At 40.8% G+C, this 19,884-nt stretch overlaps 1 protein-coding gene across 5 annotated transcripts in view; it reads left to right on the top strand.

The window, feature by feature from the left end:
* The window catches only part of CDH7 (cadherin 7), a 457,123-nt gene that overhangs the window by 238,984 nt on the left and 198,255 nt on the right, over positions 1-19,884 (top strand). For all 5 annotated transcript variants that reach the window (XM_069620793.1, XM_069620792.1, XM_069620794.1 and 2 more), the window contains one exon: positions 1,818-1,985. In XM_069620793.1, the coding sequence (XP_069476894.1) occupies positions 1,818-1,985 (168 nt within the window). The remainder of the gene's footprint in view (positions 1-1,817; positions 1,986-19,884) is intronic.

Genomic DNA, 19,884 nt, shown 5'->3' with positions numbered 1-19,884 from the left:
GTTTCTCAGGCTCCTCCCTGAATCTGCTTTACCATTTGGGGCTCTCGGGCTCCCCACAGGGAGCCCGAGAGCCCCAAATGGAAAAGCAGATTCAGGCAGAAACAACGCGGCATTGCGGAAAACAACCGCGTTGTTTCTGCCTGAATCTGCTTTTCCATTTGGGGCTCTCGGGCTCCCCGTGGGGAGCCCGAGAGCCCCAAATGGGAAAGCAGATTTAGGCAGACAATGCAGCATTTAGCATTTCCCATTTGGGTCTCTTGGGCTCCCCACGGGGAGCCCGAGAGCCCCAAATGGGAAATCAGCTGCAGGTAGAAACACTACGCGGCATGTAAACATAACCGCGTGTGTTTCTGCCTGCTGTGGCTTTCCCTTTGGGTCTCCGGTGCTGGAGCACCGGAGACCCAAAGTGATAGCCACAGCAGGCAGAAACACACGCGGTTGTGTTGGAAAACGCTGCGGTTTTTCTTTCCAAGTTTCTCAGGCTCCTCCGAGAGGAGCCTGAGAAACTTGGAAAGAAAAACCGCAGCATTTTCCAACACAATAACGTTGTATTTATGTTTGCGGTCGCTTCAAAAGCGACCGCAAACATAAATACAACGTTTTTAAAGCTGCGGTTTTATTTCTAAGTTTTCTGGGCTCCTCCAGCCCGGAAAACTTAGAAAAAAAACACAGTAGTGCTTATTTTTTGTAAAATAAATAAATAGCACTTACCGAGATTCAGCTGCAGCTTTCCTGCTCTGGTCTCCGGTCCCCGTCCTCCGCCTACAGCACTAATGAAGGGAAAGCCACCCAGCGGTAGCCTTTGTTTACTACAGCTGGCTGGCTTTTCCTTCATGAGTGCCGCAAAAGCAAAAGCCAGCACAGGAGGGCCTCCATTTCACAAAATGGCTGCGCCCCTGTGCTTGCTTTTGCGAATTTTGAGCTTGAATAGCTCAAAATTTTACATAGGAAGTTTTAAAACGGAGAATGCTAGTATTTTTTTTTTTATGTGGCCTATCTATTTTTTAAATAACATTTTTTACTAGACCATCCCTTTAAGTGCATTATAAATAACCTATCATATCAATGGTGCAAACCCATTGTCAATGCTTTGCAAATCAGCCTCTCTGAGAGAAAACAGAGACTTGATGTCAGATTACCAAAAATGTGGCCAAGTGCATATGTATTTGGGGCCCGATTCATGGAAGTTTTTGTACGGTTGAAAGTGACTTTGCACTGATGAAAAGTGACTTTGCACTGCCAACACAAAACCTGCTTCATGGAACAGTGCAAACTGTATTTTTTCAGTGCAAAGTCATTTGTGTAGTACCACATGACTTTGCAAGGACTTTGCACTGCAAAAATTCACTTTGCACATTTGAAAGAATCAGCGTTTGTGTTGGCAGTGCAAAGTCACTTTTCAGCAGTGCAAAGTCACTTTGAACCGTGCAAAAAAATCCATGAATCTGGCCCTTAGCACATGGGCAATTGTACTAATGTTAGGTCAAATGCAGTGCAGATACATGAGTACTGGCATTAATGCAAATGTATATGATCAAATGGATATTGTGCATGCACAACATGCATGTGTGTTGAGCTCATTTTTAGTGATGCTGCCCCTAAAGTCTATGTACTATTTCCAGTTTTGCAAAAGGGAGGATACTGGAAATAGCACCAGAGTCTGTCTCCACATGTTTGAAAGGAAATCTGTATCCACACGTTTATATGGCATGCCAAATATTAAGGCCTCAAATCGTACATGTCGAAATTCATCCGTGTTGTGATCTGTGAGACGAAAACTGCTCATCCAACTAAATGAGGTGTTGCTTTCTTTTCAGGCATCATTCGGACAGCTTTGTCAAACATGGACCGTGAGGCCAAAGACCAGTACCTGCTTGTTATTCACGCCAAGGATATGGTGGGACAAATGGGCGGCCTGTCAGGGACGACGTCTGTCACCGTGACCCTGACGGATGTCAACGACAACCCTCCCCGCTTCCCCCGGAGTAAGATATTGGCTTTGTTCGATCATTTACAAACAATGTTGTTTACAAGACCTCCGTCTGATATTTTATTTAGCATAGAAGTGAATACTTGGAACTGGGCTAGCACAGTGGGCCTGATTCACAGAAACATTTTATAATGGCACAATCCCATAGGAAAACGCTCTGTTTGTCTATGCCTTACACAAGGACCTTCCTTTTCTTTATTGGTATTCTAGAACTTGAGTGCAAATATACTTTTCGAAGAGTTCTGCCTGCCATAAATGAGCTGACAGGTTTCTTCCTGCCAGCTGGGCGTCCCATTATTATAGTGGTGCGGCAGGAGCTCTCTCCTCGTACACGCATTCCCTGTTTCACGGAAAATCAATCTGGTTTTGAGCTAAAAAAACAATTTGCCCTCGATTTCCTCGGCTTGACCAAAGAGGCTCTTGAATTAACAAGCAAGAGGGAAGAAGTAAGCGCATTTGCAGCCTTGAGATGGCTTTCCCTTAAATTGGCCTGTTCTATTGTGTCATCGGTCGGTAGCCAAGGCCAGGTTATTAGTGCTGGGAAGCGTATTGACTGGTTTGCCAAAATTAGAAAAATATACCAAATGTATGCATGCCCACAATGGTTCTTCGGAAGCAAATGTGAAAAGGAAAGAAAGCCTGATCCGAGGCAGAAAGAAAATTACATTTCCTTCCAATAGTTGTCCAGGGTAATGGAGGCACGGTAAACAAGCCCGTGAAGGTTAGAGTGTATTATTTGCACACTGCAATGAGTTATCTCCTCACGCTGTGCCTCTGTGCTTTGAAGCAGTTGTTTGTTAGCTATCGGAGATTGCATTCTCACCTTACTCATAAAGCCTGGGAGAAGTTTGTTTTTCCACGTTTCAATGTTTTTGTTGCAAATGTGAAATGCAATATTCCCCCATCTGTGGGGAAGATGGTTTGCAGTAGCCTACAAGCAGCGTATGCGTCTCCATGCATATCCACAGAACGCAGGCGAATCACTGCAGTAAGACCAAGAGAATAAAAAAAACATCCAGAACATCTCAATGCATTTTCTCAAAAAGTGTTTCATCTGTGGTAAAGCCAGACTTAGAATCCACTTCAGTTTCTTGACACTGGATTGCAGAAGCTGTGTTGGGTTGTCCAGAGTAATTTTGCTTTGTAAAATTGTATACATTAAAAAAAATAATAATGTTTACTACAGGGTAGCTAAAATCCATAAGTGAATTTTGCACAGTGTGGTGCAGGATAAAAGGTTGGCTACTCATTTTTCTACACAGTATCATCTAAGAACATGCTACCAGTGAATTTACTATTTTCTTAAATGTCATTAGCTTATTGACAATTTCACCCTTCTAACCAAATTAGGCATTTTTGCTACAAAATTGCCTACTCACTATTCCCCAATACCAAGTGGATAAGGAAGACATTCAAAACGTAAATCCCTGTAGTACACACATATATCTTAATTGTTCATAGTAATACAGTTATTTCTGCTTATCCTAAAGTTATGTCAAAACTGACGTCCTATATCTCACTCCTGACACCTCTCCTTGAACCCATACGTTTAGACCTTCATTCTGTATCTTTGAAACAACTTGATTTGAGAGTAGCATTAATATATTAGTTACAGTGAGTGAGAATGTCCACAATGTTCTTCCTTTAAACTTTTATAATGATCATAAAACAATGATCCAAGCTAACCAAGTACTATAGATGGTATTTGACAACATCTTTGAATCTTTGAATGCAACTACTAAAAATGTAATAGAAATTCTCTCATCACCATTCATAGTGGTCAATCACACTGGGTGAATTGATACTTTTGTTGTGCACATATATATATTTTAGATTCATAGTCGATGGGTGTGAGGAATTCGAGCATCTGTAGGGAAGGTGTGCCCTTGCCTAGTTTTTTGAGATTTTATATGAAATTGAATGATGGTAGGTCAGCCTCTGGAAAAATGTGTAGGGCTAATCTGCACACATTTCCCAATGCTCACCGCACAACATACACATACTCTGGATGGACACAGCCTAGAGGCACCCTCCCCCTGTCAACTTTTAATTGGGATATGACAGCTAAGAGTACACCATGTCCTCTCAGAAGGGGGAGGGCAAAACCCTCCTCCTGCCATGGCCAGCCTAATTAATTATCAAAGGCTCCATGGATCCGCCCTGTTCTTTTGTTGAGCCCTGCTTAGTGGTGGCAATTATTAACAATATTATCATACTAATAGAGTATACTTTAAACAGGCTTGCGTGGGGCCTTGCTGTAGAGGCTCACACAAGAGACAGGAAACCTCAGCAACCTTTGATATGCATCTGTGTCAACCTGAAGCCAGCTCCTGCCTCTCAGTATCAAGAGCAGTGAACTGTCATGTCTGGGACAGCTGTTTACAGTAGTCATTCTGAAGGGGGACCCCATTTAGAAGGTATGAGAATATGGTTTGCAGAAACCAGTAAGTCTGGTCAAGCTAGAGCTTCAAGGGAGACCTGCTGCTTTAATGAGGAAACACAAAGAGCTCAATTAACCAGAGAGGCCCTTTCATACACAACAGACAGGAAGATGGTTTTGACTTAGTATATATTCTCATTGAAATAGAAATATAACTCAAAGGAGTTCAAACTAACTCTCACCATTATTAGCATTGACATGGAAACACAATATTCATCTTTAACTAGTGTCCTAGAATTATATTTCTGATGAATGCAGGCAGAATCTTTTTTTTTCTTTTCACCCTCTTCTGCAACTATTTCAGGTGAGGACTTGTTCTTGAATAAAACAATAGTAAAACCACTGCATCCTGCTATTAATGTGACTTGGATACAACAATGTTACTATTCATGATTATCCAACATCTTCTCCTTCTTTTTTCCACTGCCTGGTTACTTGTAAATTCATTGCTGCCAAATTACCTGTCGTCCCCATCCCCTCTCCCTTGTATCTCTGCTCCCTGCACCATGTCCTTTCCTCTATGATTTGCAAATCACTCTGTTGCTTCTCAAATCTAGTTCTAAGCTCAATAAATTCTAGTTCTAATCTCAATAAATAACAATAATAATAATAATAATAATAATAATAATAATAATAATAATAATAATAATAATAATTCATATTACATTCAAATTCCAGAAGCAATCTTTCCCTTTGTATCCATCTTTACCTCTCAACAACTTAATCTCGCATTTTAAGTGCTACTCCAATTAAATTTTGTAGACACTACAAGATATCCTGGTTATACTCTGACCATCATATAAATGTAGGCTTACTCTAATGTGTCTTGTGCCACTTCCCAGTAGCAAATAATACATTCTGCATCCATTGAGATCAGTTGCTCCGCAAAGCCAGCATCCTTAAATGTAATAAGTGAGCTAAATTGCATCTCAATCAAAGTTTAAAAAAAACTGGTTCCTTAACTTGCACATTCACAACACAGACACACCAAGTACCATCCTATAAACTGGGTTCCCAACTCACTCCTCCTCTCATTCCCTAGTCGGTCAGGCACGGTGTTATAGATTCCTCAAACATACCTTATTGTCTCACCTAGGGATAAAGCAACACTATCCCATATTTCATCAAATGTTGCATGTTTCATGATTGTTTGTTCCCAGCTCTATTTTTCTTTATAAGGGATAGCCAACCTGTCAATAAATAGATGTTTGAGCCTCCAAATGTTATCAGCCTCAGGCAGCATACTCAGTGAAAAGGGATTGTGAGAGTTGTAGGCTAAAACATCTGCAGGATAAAAGGTTGGCTACTCATTTTTCTACACAGTATTATCTAAGAACATGCTACCAGTGAATTTGCTATGTTCTTAAATGGCATTAGCTTATCGACAATTTCACCCTTCTAACCAAATTAGGCATTTTTTGCTACAAAATTGCCTACTCACTATTCACCAATACCAAGTGGATAAGGAAGACATTCAAACGTAAATCCCTGTAGTGCACACATGTATCTTAAGTGTTCATAGTAATACAGTTATTACTGCTTATCCTAAAGTTATGTCAAAACTGACGTCCTATATCTCACTCCTGACACCTCTCCTTGAACCAATACTTTTAGACCTTCATTCTGTATCTCAGAAACAACTTGATTTGAGAGTAGCATTAATATATTAGTTACAGTGAGTGAGAATGTCCACCATTTTCTTCCTTTAAACTTTTATAATGATCATAAAACAATGATCCAAGCTAACCAAGTACTAAGATGGTATTTGACAACATCTTTGAATCTTTGAATGCAACTACTAAAAATCTAATAGAAATTCTCTCATCACCATTCATAGCTGGTTTACTATTCCTAAAATTGAAATAATTGAATTCTTATTTGATCACGGTTTAAAGACCCACCTAGTAGTGTGACCATACATCTGACATGTGACTAGAACAAGCCCACTCCATCCCCCTCATATTTCTATAATGGATTCCATCAATGTTGGTAGCTCAGGAGGAATATAGCTGCACACCTTCATTCACTCATCATAAGAACACATTTATAGGTGATCTCCCCAATGATCAATTTTATCAAACACTTGTTTCATATTCACAAACATTTTAAGAAAGTCTTGCAGCATATCTTTGTTCATACATAAACACTTTTACGGAGACCTCAATATCTGATCTTACAAACCCATCCCTACATATGGCAAAATAATGCTTGGCAACAGAAATCAATGGACCCTCGGTTCACTCATTTGAATACCTGCTTGTGAAATGCATTACCAGACCAACTGCCTCATTTGTTGGCACATCCCAAATAAAAATGTGTCTGCCTACTATCCCAAATGACCCACTTCATCTCGTTCAGTGGATTTTCACACTCACAAATCAATCCCTCATCAATGGCAACCTAAAAAGTTGGCTTGATGATTCCGCTAATTCCTATGTGCAGTGAATCGTGATCAAAAAATATATCCCAGGTTCTCTCAACTAGTGCAACAACATTCTAACTCTGGCAGATAGGTTATTGCTATCATCTCCTTTATGACCTCTGGCTTTGAATCTCAGCCCTTTAGTCTAAATCTTGCATTGATCTTTTCCTTTTAAATTATTAGTACAAGAAACCCATACCTACACATAGTCTAGCCCTTCTTTGCGTGTGCTTGAGAAGAGTTCACCGTGACACACTTGCTGCTGCCCTCATGGTCACTGCCCTGGACAATTCCCTCTGATGTTTTAACCCACTTGGAACATACATTATTTTCATGTTTTGACAAATTACTCCCTCCATCTTTGATTCATGTCAATAGCAATAGAAAAGACAGCAAAATATCCACAGATTACTCTTGTCTTATGAAAAGGAAGCCCAGTGCCCTTGAAAGATAGCAGATACAATCAAAACAACACGAGGATCACAATATTTTCCAGCTACAGGCCCATTTCCACAGCCGGGAAATTCCACCTCAATCCAGGATATCAAATGCAGGGGACTCCTTAACAGTTTATTTTTATAGGGATCCAGTGGCTCCAAAATAAGACAAATCTCTCCATCAACCTAAATGTGAGAATCTAATCTATTATGTATTTGTTTTTTCTGAACAATAAATGATCTTAGGGTAACCGTTTTTACATCTGTAATTCACCGGGCACCTCTTCCCTCTTCAAATTACTTTTGGTCTGTGAAGAAATGTATGTCAAAACTCATATCAACATTCAGAAAATCATCTGCTGCAGCAAACGTCATCAACCTTGCCCGAACAGATCTGTTACATATAGTCGGAAAGTGTATTAACATACATAGCTGCTGCCAAAGATCCACAAAAAAATCAAACAGTGTATGGTAACTTCACTCTTGAAAAAAAATATGCCAATCATGAAATCCTCCCAATCATCAGGCCAATCTTAGCACTTTGGTGTACTGAAAAGGCATTTGAATATTTGGTGACAGCTCAACTCTCTGCTCACCTTAAGCCCAGCAATTTGGAGAGTGAAGGCCTGCTATATGGGACCTATGTGTAATTGCTTAAGCATCAGGGAGGAATTACTGCTTGCTTTTGATAAAGGCCAAGTTTGCACACATATTCTTTTGAACATCCCAGAAGCCATTAACCTCAGTGACCTGAGGCGATGCTGGACACAGTATCCACTGCCAGAAGCACGAGGCCTCTATATGTTGCTATCATGATGACCTGTTCTTAACATTGCAAAACTGGCAATGTTTCACTCTAGCATTCCCTCTTCAAGAATGGCTCAACTAAAACCTAGGTGTTTCCTCTAGCCCACAATTTGGAAGCCCAACTAACTGGACATCACCTTTATATGTAGGATACCCAGATCTGTATACAAATGTCAGAAACGTTTGGGATCAGTTATGAAGTTATAAACTCTCAAAAGGATATATGCACTGTATGAACACATTAAATAGCCCACAGACAGAAATCCTGCTCATGAGCTGATCAGAGCACCTTACCTTACAGTTCATCTGACCTGAAGCACATGGATGGCCACTCTAGTCATTCTTTTTAACTGCAAACTACCCCTAACCCCTCCAGTAAAACTGTAACTACACATTACTTTTTCACCTCTGCCAACAACATAGTATCTTTCCACTTCTGGACCTACCAGATGTATTTGCCTTAATACTTGTGGTATTAATTTCCAGGGCCCACCAAAATAACTCTATCAATCCTGAAATACCCCCAAACACTATCACTAACCTCACAGGATGCCAAAAACACTCATCCATGTCATTCTTTAGCTGAATGGCCACAGTCATACGACCCCCAACTCTAATAATACTTCAATGGCTACCTTTCAAAAACTATCACATTCAAGACATTATGCCTAACGTAGAAGGCACTATATGGAAATGCTCAAGGCTATTTCAACAAGATAGCCCAGCCATGTCAGCCACTGAGAAGACTTAGAACACCCTTCAGTAATGTGCTAACCATTCACAAAGCCACCTACAAGAAATGTGGGAGAATATCTATTCACGTTACGTTTATTTCACTTTCTAAAGACCACAACTACCAACACCTTTGTGTTTCAAAGACAAGTTTCAAAAATCGTCAGCAGACTGAAAACATGTATCTTAAACATTGCCCTTGAGGAGTCATTCATCCATCAAGAAGTCACAACTTTGGTTTGAAATAACACTCTATCGCCTAATATATTTCAAATCCCTCAATACCATGAAAACCCTATTTCTATTTTATTACCCACCCTCCCTTGTATTGACTCCTCTACTCATAGTATTAGACATCTATCCCCATTGCAATCATTTAGAAGTTAGAGTTATAAAATCAGAACAATATTTTTCCATTGTCTCTTCAACTTGTCATTCAGGCAACACCACCAATCCCCACCAGCTCCAACTCCCCACAAAGAGCTCTGATCTCACTTCTAGCAACATGCGTTGCTCCACAAAAGCCACACGTGTGAAGCACTAAAATGAAAGTTTCAGACTATGCATCCATTCTATTTTATTTGTAAATTGAATATTTTGTCTATCCAATAGTAACACAATTCACACATACTAGCTAAACATGAGTTACGTCTTATGAAAAACAGTTTCAAAAATGTGTGCCTAGCTAGGGATTTATATCCCTCTGACTGGAGGAAACAAAAGAATGGCCCAGACATCCACAACGATTCAGCAGTTTTCCCCCTTTTATGCATGTGGTGTCAATGCATTGTATATAGGCATTACACATTAAGAAGACCTGCAAGCATAGAGCATACCCAGGTATCATCCAGCCAACAAGTCCTTGACAAGTTGTAGTCATTGTAATCTGAAGGCCACTCCACTCGTCTGATTATGAACCTCAGATACTGACGTGCTTTTATTAATGTAGGATCCTGCAGGGATGTTGCGTGAATAGCTGTTCACAGTTATGTGGCTTTCACATTTGTTCTGACAGAAGTGTTTGAAACTATCTCTTTCTCTGTCCATGGTGTAGTGTTGGTAGTCCAGCCTGTCTAAAGAGAGTGGCACAGATGGAATGTATTATTTACTCATCTGTGGACTATAGGACATTGGGCTCCATTTCCACCAGGACAGGAAGTCAGGTTACTGTCCATCACCCCAGATAATCATATGCAACAGAAGGACATCAATCTCATTGAATCGAATGTGAGGGGTATGATTCTCACACATGATCAAAGGTGACCATAGCAGGAAAGTCTTTGACATTTCAAAAGGGACTGGCTCATGTTCTAGTTCTCCATTCAGTCAACATACGTTTTGGGAAACAGTATTAGCAAAATTGACTGAAAACATTTGACCTAAAGCATTTGATCAAATTCTTTTGACTTTTTTTTGGTCACATTTTATTAAACATATATATGGGGTGGGTAAGGGTATAAATTAGGTTGAGGGAAAGCAGGAAGGGGGGTTGTGGGGGTCTCAACCCTCATTTTAGACCGAAAAAAGGTCAAATAAATTTAATCAAATGTGATTAGGTCAAATGTTTTAGGTCAAATAGACCCAAATCTTGGGAAACATGTAGCATTCATCCACCACTTACGGGCCACCACATATACAACCCACTGTGCGATTTCCACAGATTTCTACCATTGTTAAGCAGTTTGCTCCATGGGATAAGACATAACTCCTATAACGGCATAATGTTCATGTCAGCATGCCTATTGATGATTTTCCTGGCTCATCTATTCAGGAAGGACTCCAAAGTGCTCTCATTTTAGATATGACTGAAGCAACTGTGTACAGTCTTGTGCCATTTTGTTCAGCTACACTAATTCAACGACATGCTTTCTTGGAAGTACGTCCTTATAATACTAAAACATTCCATTCATAAGTAGAGAGAATGCAGTCAATGTCAGCCTCTAAGCAACAGCCGTTGGCGCTGAAGATGTTTCTTCTAATGGATAATATTGCAAAACCTACTGTATTCCATTCATGATCAGCACGTTCATACATTCTCAGATAAGATGACATGTTGAATATACTGCAAAATGCAGGTGCGCTAGTGAATTCCCAGAATATGCATAGTGTTTATTTCAAGTGACCCTTCACTAGAAATACCACCAAGTGAAATATTGGTTTTCAGTTTCACTTACACTTTCGAGCAAAACGACCCCTTTGCATGATACATTTCCAATCACAATGAAGATTGTGTGGGTACTTGATTTGGTAATCGTGAGAATTAAATTGATGGTTTTATTCAGCTGTGGCAACAAGATAATGGGCCTCATTACAAGTACAGCAGTGCAGAAAAACATGGCGGTAATGCAGTTGTAACTCAGCACAGCATTACTGCCTCATTACTGCACGAACTTTGGTGGTGAGCAGTGGAAAAACTGCCAAAAAAATGCTGGAGCTAAATCCGCTACCACCTTCCAGAAAGCAGCCAAATCGGTGGAATTACCGCCAGAGGAATCATGGCCTGGGAAAATTAATCAGAAATCCCCATCTAGGTATTTGGAATCCCTACATGGGGTCTACACTGACGTTCCACCACTTGTAATGCAGTGTTAATTCCGCCAGACCAAGTGACGGTAACAGTAATTTCGTTTTTACCACTGGAATACAGCCACACTTGTAATGAGGCTTAGTGTTTTTTTTTATTGGATCTGGGAGTACCTGCATTATTAAGCATCTGAACCAATATGGTGACCGCAGACATGGTGAACATGTACACTCACCCTGATTCATCATTGCTATATTCGATGGCATACGAACTTACATCTTCAAATGAAAACATAGCTCAACAGAAACTGATTAAAAAGAAAAATTACTGCATTCTGAACAGCTGCATTATTAAATATTGTAATACTTACACATTTTAGTGCAAGTACAAAGTAGTACCTTCTTCTGCATTGTTCCAGTATTATTGTAATAATTTTTCTTGGCCACTTTACTGATTTTTTTCTCCAGTGAGTTTTGAAAGTTTCGAAAGTAGAGACTCATCAGAGAAATAAATATCGTGTGCGCATCCCGAGTGACCCTCCGTCCCACTGGGTCACGTGCAGAATGTACCCTTCTCTTCTTAAGTGTCATATTGTGGCAGATCCGAAATAAATCAGACGGTCCACTTCTACTGTATCACAATAATGCACCTTCTGGTGGCCCCACCCTGTAAAATCCAGTGCAGACTCTGGCGTTCAGATATCGTCGGGGTGCTGATGTGAGTGTGAAACCGATGGGGCATGTCTGGCTATGGGCCTGCTGGCCTTGGGGTTCCAAAGCAGCAGCATTGGCTCGAAGCAGTTAAAACCCGTGTTCAGATGGAATCCGGATTCCGACCTGGGTCCAAATCTGGAGTTTTGCCTCGAAAGAAGTTTGAAAGTGCCATCTCTCTCTCTAAGTGGCTAACTACAGAAATGCTCGAGTGCATGCATTGCTGTGATTGTTGTCTGTGTCTACACCATCAGCCATGCTCCCAGCAGATGTAGAGGGTCTGGCCCGGCTACCTGTATAACTGTGTAGATAAATTCCTAGACACAGATCAAGACTTTTACTCAAAGTTTAAATATGTGGCGGCCCTGCTGAATACTTCAACATCTAAAGCTCTGTCCAATGACTGCGGAACCCAGACTGCCCCACATCAAGGAACGGCCAGGAATGGTGATCAGCTCCCCTGACTTGGTGGGAGAGATATGTTTCTAGCACCCTCCAAAAACCGTGTTGCAATGAACAGCATCCTGATCCTATCACAGAATAGGTCAGTGCATTAACACTGGCATGCAACAGCCGCTAACAGAGCCAGAGACACGCAGCTGACAATACTAAAGGAGCACACACATCATTACACCATGTCAATCCCAGGATTAGCATCTACTTACTTGCGTATTGTTTATGGAGGCAGCAGTCACCGCTCTGTCCGTGAAGCCACATCTCCAGTGGACCAGAATGATCTGCAAGCACCACAGCCAATGCGGCCAGACTGCAAAGCTGCATCAACATTTCTGGCAGCGGAAACCACCTGAACTCAGCTTCTTTGGCTTAGGTTATAAGCTTATATAGCCTCTCTGAGCCTCTCCATGACACTACGAAGAACACAACTTCAATGGCTACTGCATTCTAAACATCTGACTAAGCATGAAGGTCTTAAACGTCTTTTGGAACCAGCACAGCAACAGTATAATCTCCGGCTCAACCAGTAAACTAACGCTTGGCTAAAGCACACTTCTTGAGAGAGTGTTCTCTGGTGGTAAAGTAGAGAGTGATTTCATGATCCAGCAAGGCATCCCTGCTCTGAAGACTGAACCTACTGAGTGCCAGTTAGACCAATTACATGGCTTGACCTGGCAGCTATTTCCAAACCTAGTGATTAGGAGCTATCAAACACTTCCAATTAATAACTTGGAACTCTGTAAGTTTGAAAGTTCAGACAATATGTGCCTCTGGTGTTTACATTCCTTTATTCAAAGTAGTATCTTGTTACCCTGTGTTGTTTTCTACCAGGTTTTCCTCCTATCTGATTGCCCTTGACTATTCCAACACTGCTGAAAAAGGTGAGCCAAGGCAAGCTGGAGTAACAGCATGTACATCCTGTATTAGTCGGTGACTTAGATCCTATTATACGCCTCTGGGAAAACTTCAGAGAATTAATATGGCCTTAATTAAATAATTGAATTTAACTTGCTTCCCAAGGACTGCATAATGAGAGCATACTCTTTTATAGTTTGAACATTGCCCTTTCCAGACAGACAAAAGGGCATAGGCATATACTGTGTGTTCCCATTATGTTTGGAAATGTATAAATATATGTATTCAGTAAAAAAACTTTGTTAACGAGACGTTAGGGTTAAGTTGCACAACTAAAAACCTATGAAATTCAGTGAAAAAACTTTGTTAAAGGGATGTTATGGTTCCAAGTAAAACCGGAAAACCCCTGAAATTCGCCAGTTATGGTAAACTAAGCAACCATAACTCGCACCACCATCGTGCACTGCTAAGCCTAACACCCAGGACATCAAAGATGACATCACAAATGTCATTGATGACATCACTGATGGACCAATATGCCCTTACGCGGTACTAGCGGCTAGAAGCAACATACCAACCATTATGGTGGTCTAATGCCTCGTTGTTGGAACAGCCTTCCGATTATCAGTGCGACCATAGTGCTTCTTTTATCATAAACCAACACCCTGTGTACCGCAAAGGAACAGCGCGTGACTCAAGATGAACTTTTGCGGATCGACAGCAAAGACAAATGCAAATCGCTGAATATTCTCTAAACATTTGATGTCAAATAAAAGTACTTTACGAAATGTACAATCTTGCTGTTTGCTTTTAAATCACAGTTTCATATTCCGAATTGTGGCGCGCTGTGTTGTGAGATGATCTGTGTTGTTTTCTGGGTTCTGTGCAAAGTCGCGTAGGACTGGAGACGACTGGGCGCGTTTGGCTACGCACCCTGTAACGTCACGGAGAGAGACGGGGAATATGAATGCTTTGATAATGTCAGGCTTAGGGGCGGGAGATATGATTTAGTGTCGCAAAAGCAGGTCAGCCAGGTCGATGTGGCAAGTGATAGGATTATCACATAATGTCGGCGCGCAGCAGCCTGATTTATCTTTTGTTTAGTGGACAAAAAGTCGGGTAAGGCCCATAGGAAATTGTAATGTCAACGGACATAAGGAGGGTTCTTAGAACACTTTCAACCTGACAACGAACAATACGAACATCGTTCTCAGAACACCCCCATTTTGTTTAATTGCAAACATTACCTCCACGTCCACTCTTCCTCGTCCCAGTACTTACTTCATGAGGCCCCTGCCTCCGACCAGGACCTTCTTCTATTTCTTTAAATTCCTATAACTCCTCCCCCACATCCACATCACTCAGTTTCATATTACCAAGCCGGAGCATGGGACCTTCCCCACAGGGAGGGTGAGGAGGGTCGTCAGTACTGTGACGAGGAAGAGTAGGACTAGGAGTAATGAAGATTACCAGTAAGTAATCAGAGCATTTCAGGACACCGCGGGTGTTCTTAGAACACATTCAACTTGCCAGAGTACAATACGGACAGCGTCCTCAGGACACCCCCATTTTGTTTATGTATGAACATTTGAGGACACTGCGAGTGTTCTTAGCTCAATATTAGCTTGCTTGCAAACAAAACAGACACATACGCTGTCCTCAGAACAACCCACCATTTAGTTTATATAGAAAATTTCAGAACAGCCGTGTTGTCCGCAGTCAAATCGAACACACAAAAAGTGGCTAGCACATAAAAACAGAACATTGAACCTATCTCATACTCCCCCACCCTCCCCAAACACTCTTACACACCAACACACTCCACTAAATACAATTTTTAATCCAAGTTTCACCGCGCTGTCTGCGGTCGTCGGTGAATGCAAGATGGCGGGCGCCACAGAAAATCTGACGCGCTTCACGCACCACGCCGTCCAATCAGCGAACACGTCAGATGTCCGTGGACATTGAGCAAGCCGCTCGGCCAATCAGGGCACTGTCCGTGGAGTGAACCGGGAAGTCCGTCCGCGGAGCGAACGGAGATATCACATATTTTTTTGCCTTACATTTTGGTCATTTTAAAAAAAAACTACTGGACGGATTTACACCAAATTTGTAAAAGCACGCTTTCGGGACCAAGCCAACGCTCGTGCCAGTTTGGGCTGTGGGCGTGCGCAAATTTTTTTCCCATTATATGTATGGGAAAAAACAAAAGTTTTGGGACCCCCCCTATAACTTTGCCCCCCTGGAACAAACCTCTCCTAACTTTGCAAAAAAATTCAGAGTGGGCCATATACTTTTCTTTGCAAAATTTGGTGAGGATTCGTCCAGAGGGAGCAAAATTATAAGCCACCCAAAAAATGCTCTTCCTATATTGCTCTTCCATATATTTAAATGCAAATCTTCATACTGTACATTTAGCCATATAATGTAATAATAGTACATGTTGCACAAATAAACACAACACTTTTTATTATGCGGACACGTCCATTAAAAGTAGATATACATTGTACACGCCTTTAAATGTATGTTCTGTTTATTACAATATGTGCATGTGCGAACTGCATATTGTTAAACGATACATGTTGCTGTATTATCAACAGTCTACTTAACCTGGTCTCTGCAATGAAATACATGTTGATAAATTGAATACACCTCCAATGGGAAGCCATGCTGCGTTTCCAAATCTCTTTACACCCACATACTAGATATTCTCCTTGAAACTGTTCATCTTGTTTTGTGGCAGCAGTTCTACACATAAGACCAACATTATTTACTGACCTGTACTGCAATACTGCAGATCGGGGAATAACCTGTGGTGTGTGCTAGTCCTAATACTTAATGCTTAATGGTCTTCTTGCTGCAAAAACAACTTGCGCGGTCCCCCTAGACCAACACCCTTAAATTGTAAAATGTGAATATGATGCTGCTTTGTGCCGAGACCTAGTCTTTATAACAAGCACAGTCAGTACAAAGATTCCCAAAAAATAAATATCCACAAAATGTGCTTGTGTACGATCATTCTTATTAATAGATACAGTCGACACATGTTTCGACCTAACTGTCGTTTTCAAGGCTGATAAATTGTTATCAAACATATAATAATAATATAGAATTCGAATCAGTGTGAACAATTAAGAGAACCACAAGATATTACAAAAGAAATTACATACCCATTGCATAAATCCATTGTAGTAAGGTTGAGAGGAAAGGGGGATTATAAAATAAAAATAAAGAAATAAAACATTACCAATTGGTGGACTTCACAATAGAACCACAAAACTCTGTGCGAATAACACAAAATGTGATAGATCTTCATCAAGTGAATGATAGTGCATTGCCAATTCCAAGCATCACACCTCAATATGTGACCCAATAATATGTGTCTATTGCAAATGCAATTGAATTACTACCCGATCACCCGGACCTTCACCCTCATGCTGAAATATTATAAAACCCATAACGTCCACATCCAATCGCATTGCCTAATCAGTCCAAAAAGTAACAGGATATTTAGGGGTCACAGACTCACCCAAACTGTTCTGTCATACGGTCTGTGTAGTGGAGGGAAACCAATAAAGATTATATATATAAGCAAACTCGATTCCTGTACAAAAGTACTCAGTAGAATATTGTGTAGGAATTGGGGAGAAAGCCCCTATTATAGTAAAGATGAACTGTTCTTATCACTCACCAATAGAGGTGGGTTGGTTAAAAAAGTATATTCCATGTGTGTATCATTGTTACTGAACCAGTAATCGGATGGATATATTCAGAGGTTAATTCATGGGTCCCAATACCTGAAAAGATAATGAGTATGTGCAAAGGTAACGTAGTGTATACGTTAGCTACCTAATTACTTAGAATAAGCGATCTTTAAATACAGGTATGCCGCAAAGTCTTCTACAGAATTACTTTGATTTAGTTAAACATTCCTTGACCAACTAATGGAACATGAATGCGTGAAAATTGCGTGCCTGTTTGAATTAAACCATGGTACATCTACTCATCGAATTATATAAATAGGTGTCACTTCTCGAGGTGGGCGTATGAAAAGAATATGAGCAGAAGACTACTTACCCAATACATATAGAACGAGTCAGTTTCCATATGTCTGCATGGCGGCGTTCAAACCGGCGTCATGTTGTGAGTAGTGTATAAAGTAAACAAGCGTATCACGTGATGTGTGCAAATAACGTCATGTGCACGAAATCCACGTGATCTAAAGAGCTAAATACATAAATCTATGGAAGTAAAGGTACCGAAATAATAGCGTTCGGTCCTATTCAAGGCTGGATTGATTGTAGGTGCTGAAATGCATCTCATGAATGACAGAAAAATACCAAAGCACCGTGTTTGTCGTATATGTGTAGTTGGCAAATGTATCATGTTACGCATTCAGATTGACGTCACGCTCTGTGGCCTCGCATGAAGCACTGAAATAAATGCAATGATCTGTGGGAGTAGAAGTCCCCAAATTTTGAATTACGTTCTATTATTTACTATGAATTGTTAATGCATCAATGCATCCCTAATAGTGATTACACACTGGAAATTACGGTGACTATGGATTAGACAACTGGTAACCTATCGATCAAAATTAATTATTATAATTTGATAGTGATTGAATGAACTACAAGATGAAACCAATCGTAATGTTATTGGTTCCTAGTGAAAGTTTTGAATGCCATAGTTTCGAATGGCAAAGTTTCGAAAAAATGGTATTGAAAAAATGCATTTTTAAAAAATCCCTGTTTGTTTAGCCCTTAAAAACCACTATAGTAAAAAAAAAAACTTTACCTAAAAAAAAATGCATTTATTCGAAACAATGCATTCAAAACAATGGCCCTTATTCCGAGTAGGGCAGTAAGGGATACCAGGCACCGGTAAGGAGACCGGTGCCTGGTAATCCCTAACCACCCTACTACGAGGTCCCTTAGCGGGTCCCTTCCTTAACGCCTGGTCTGACCAGGCGTTATGGACGGGACCCGTTAAGGGACCTGGGTGCAAATAACGGGCTTGGCATACGCCAGCCCGTTATTTGCGCCCTCCCCATTCCCATTGAGCCCTATGGGGGCTCAAATGGGATTAGGGAATGGTTTGGTAAATGGGGACTTACTGGTCCCTCCAAGGTCGGAATGGACCGGTATGTCCCCATTGAACCAAACCGGAGTCGGTACCGGTATGGGAGGCAGTCATGGCGCAAATAGCGCTATGACTACCACCATACTCGGAATGAGGGCCAATGACTGGATACCATGTTATTCCAATAATTCAAAAATGATATTGTGCCCAAATCCCAAATTAAGTGTTGGGGTTGTTCCTAACAGTATGCTAATCAAAGTGGGGTCTCTTGGAACTGGCAAAGCACTTATACTATAACATGCATGGCAAATGACATTACAGAAAGTTACCCATCTCATGATCTGTATTGAACCCCATCAGAGTACAACGCAACTTGCAGATATATTTGGCCTCCATTTGTCTCAACTTGAGTTGATGATCGCCTCCACGAATGCCAAGTTGTACCTTCTTCAGTCCTATAAACCTGATATCATTAACATTGTCCAATTGATGGCATGCTTGCCAATGATTTGTTAGAGGTAATTTATGGTCCACCTTGTTCAAAGAGGAGATATGTTCCCTTATTCTTATGCATAGCTTCCTAATCGTACTTCCAACATAAATCTTACGACACACGCACACAATTGCATAAATCACAAATTTGCTCTGACAATTGATAAATTCATCAATACGAACTCGAATACCTTGTTCATTTGAAAATTCACAACAATCTGAATACGCATAGCGACACATACTGCATGTACCACATTTAGTGAAACCCTGCATCATTGGGAATCTTTGTACTGACTGTGCTTGTTATAAAGATTAGGTGTCGGCGCAAAGCAGCATCATATTTACATTTTACTGACCTATACCTTTTCTTATATTAAATATTTTATCCTTTGGTATAAAATATTATGCCTCAAATTGATAAAAAGCGTGGCTTATTTTTCAAATCTGTGTATTCCCTTGGGAGTAAGGTGGTGGCATATGAAGTCTGCAGTACTAAGCAGACTTCAGTATTCCAAATTCAAATACGTGTTTATATTTTGCAAAGCATGGAGAATGTGGTGCAAGTCATGATGTAGCAGGAAGGGATGTAGAAGCCTTTATGCACCTTCCTTTTCCGGCCTCGAGTCAATTTTATGCAGAGGCGGTGTTGAAGTGCCCTTGTCTCCATAGTACAGGGTCTGTTCTATTTCACATCATTTAGCTAAATTTTCTTTAGTGCTGCAACTCCACCAGACGAGGGAGCACACATTTGAAATGTCCTCATGCCTCGTAAAATGGGTATGGTTATGGGGTAGATAAGAGCAGCCCGGAACATAAACTAAGTATTTAAAAACATACAACAAGACCGAGAATGAATACAGTCAGAGAAGATTCCAAGGGAATTAAGGAGTGCATCGGCCAGGAATGTGTGTGGAGTCAAGACCAACTCCATGGTTGC

Source organism: Ambystoma mexicanum, chromosome 5q (genome assembly GCF_040938575.1).
Source record: "Ambystoma mexicanum isolate Mex_15411 chromosome 5q, UKY_AmexF1_1, whole genome shotgun sequence".
Taxonomy (NCBI): Eukaryota; Metazoa; Chordata; class Amphibia; order Caudata; family Ambystomatidae; genus Ambystoma; species Ambystoma mexicanum.
The sequence above is the reverse complement of the archived record's forward strand: the minus strand, read 5'-3'. Positions and strand labels throughout refer to the sequence as shown.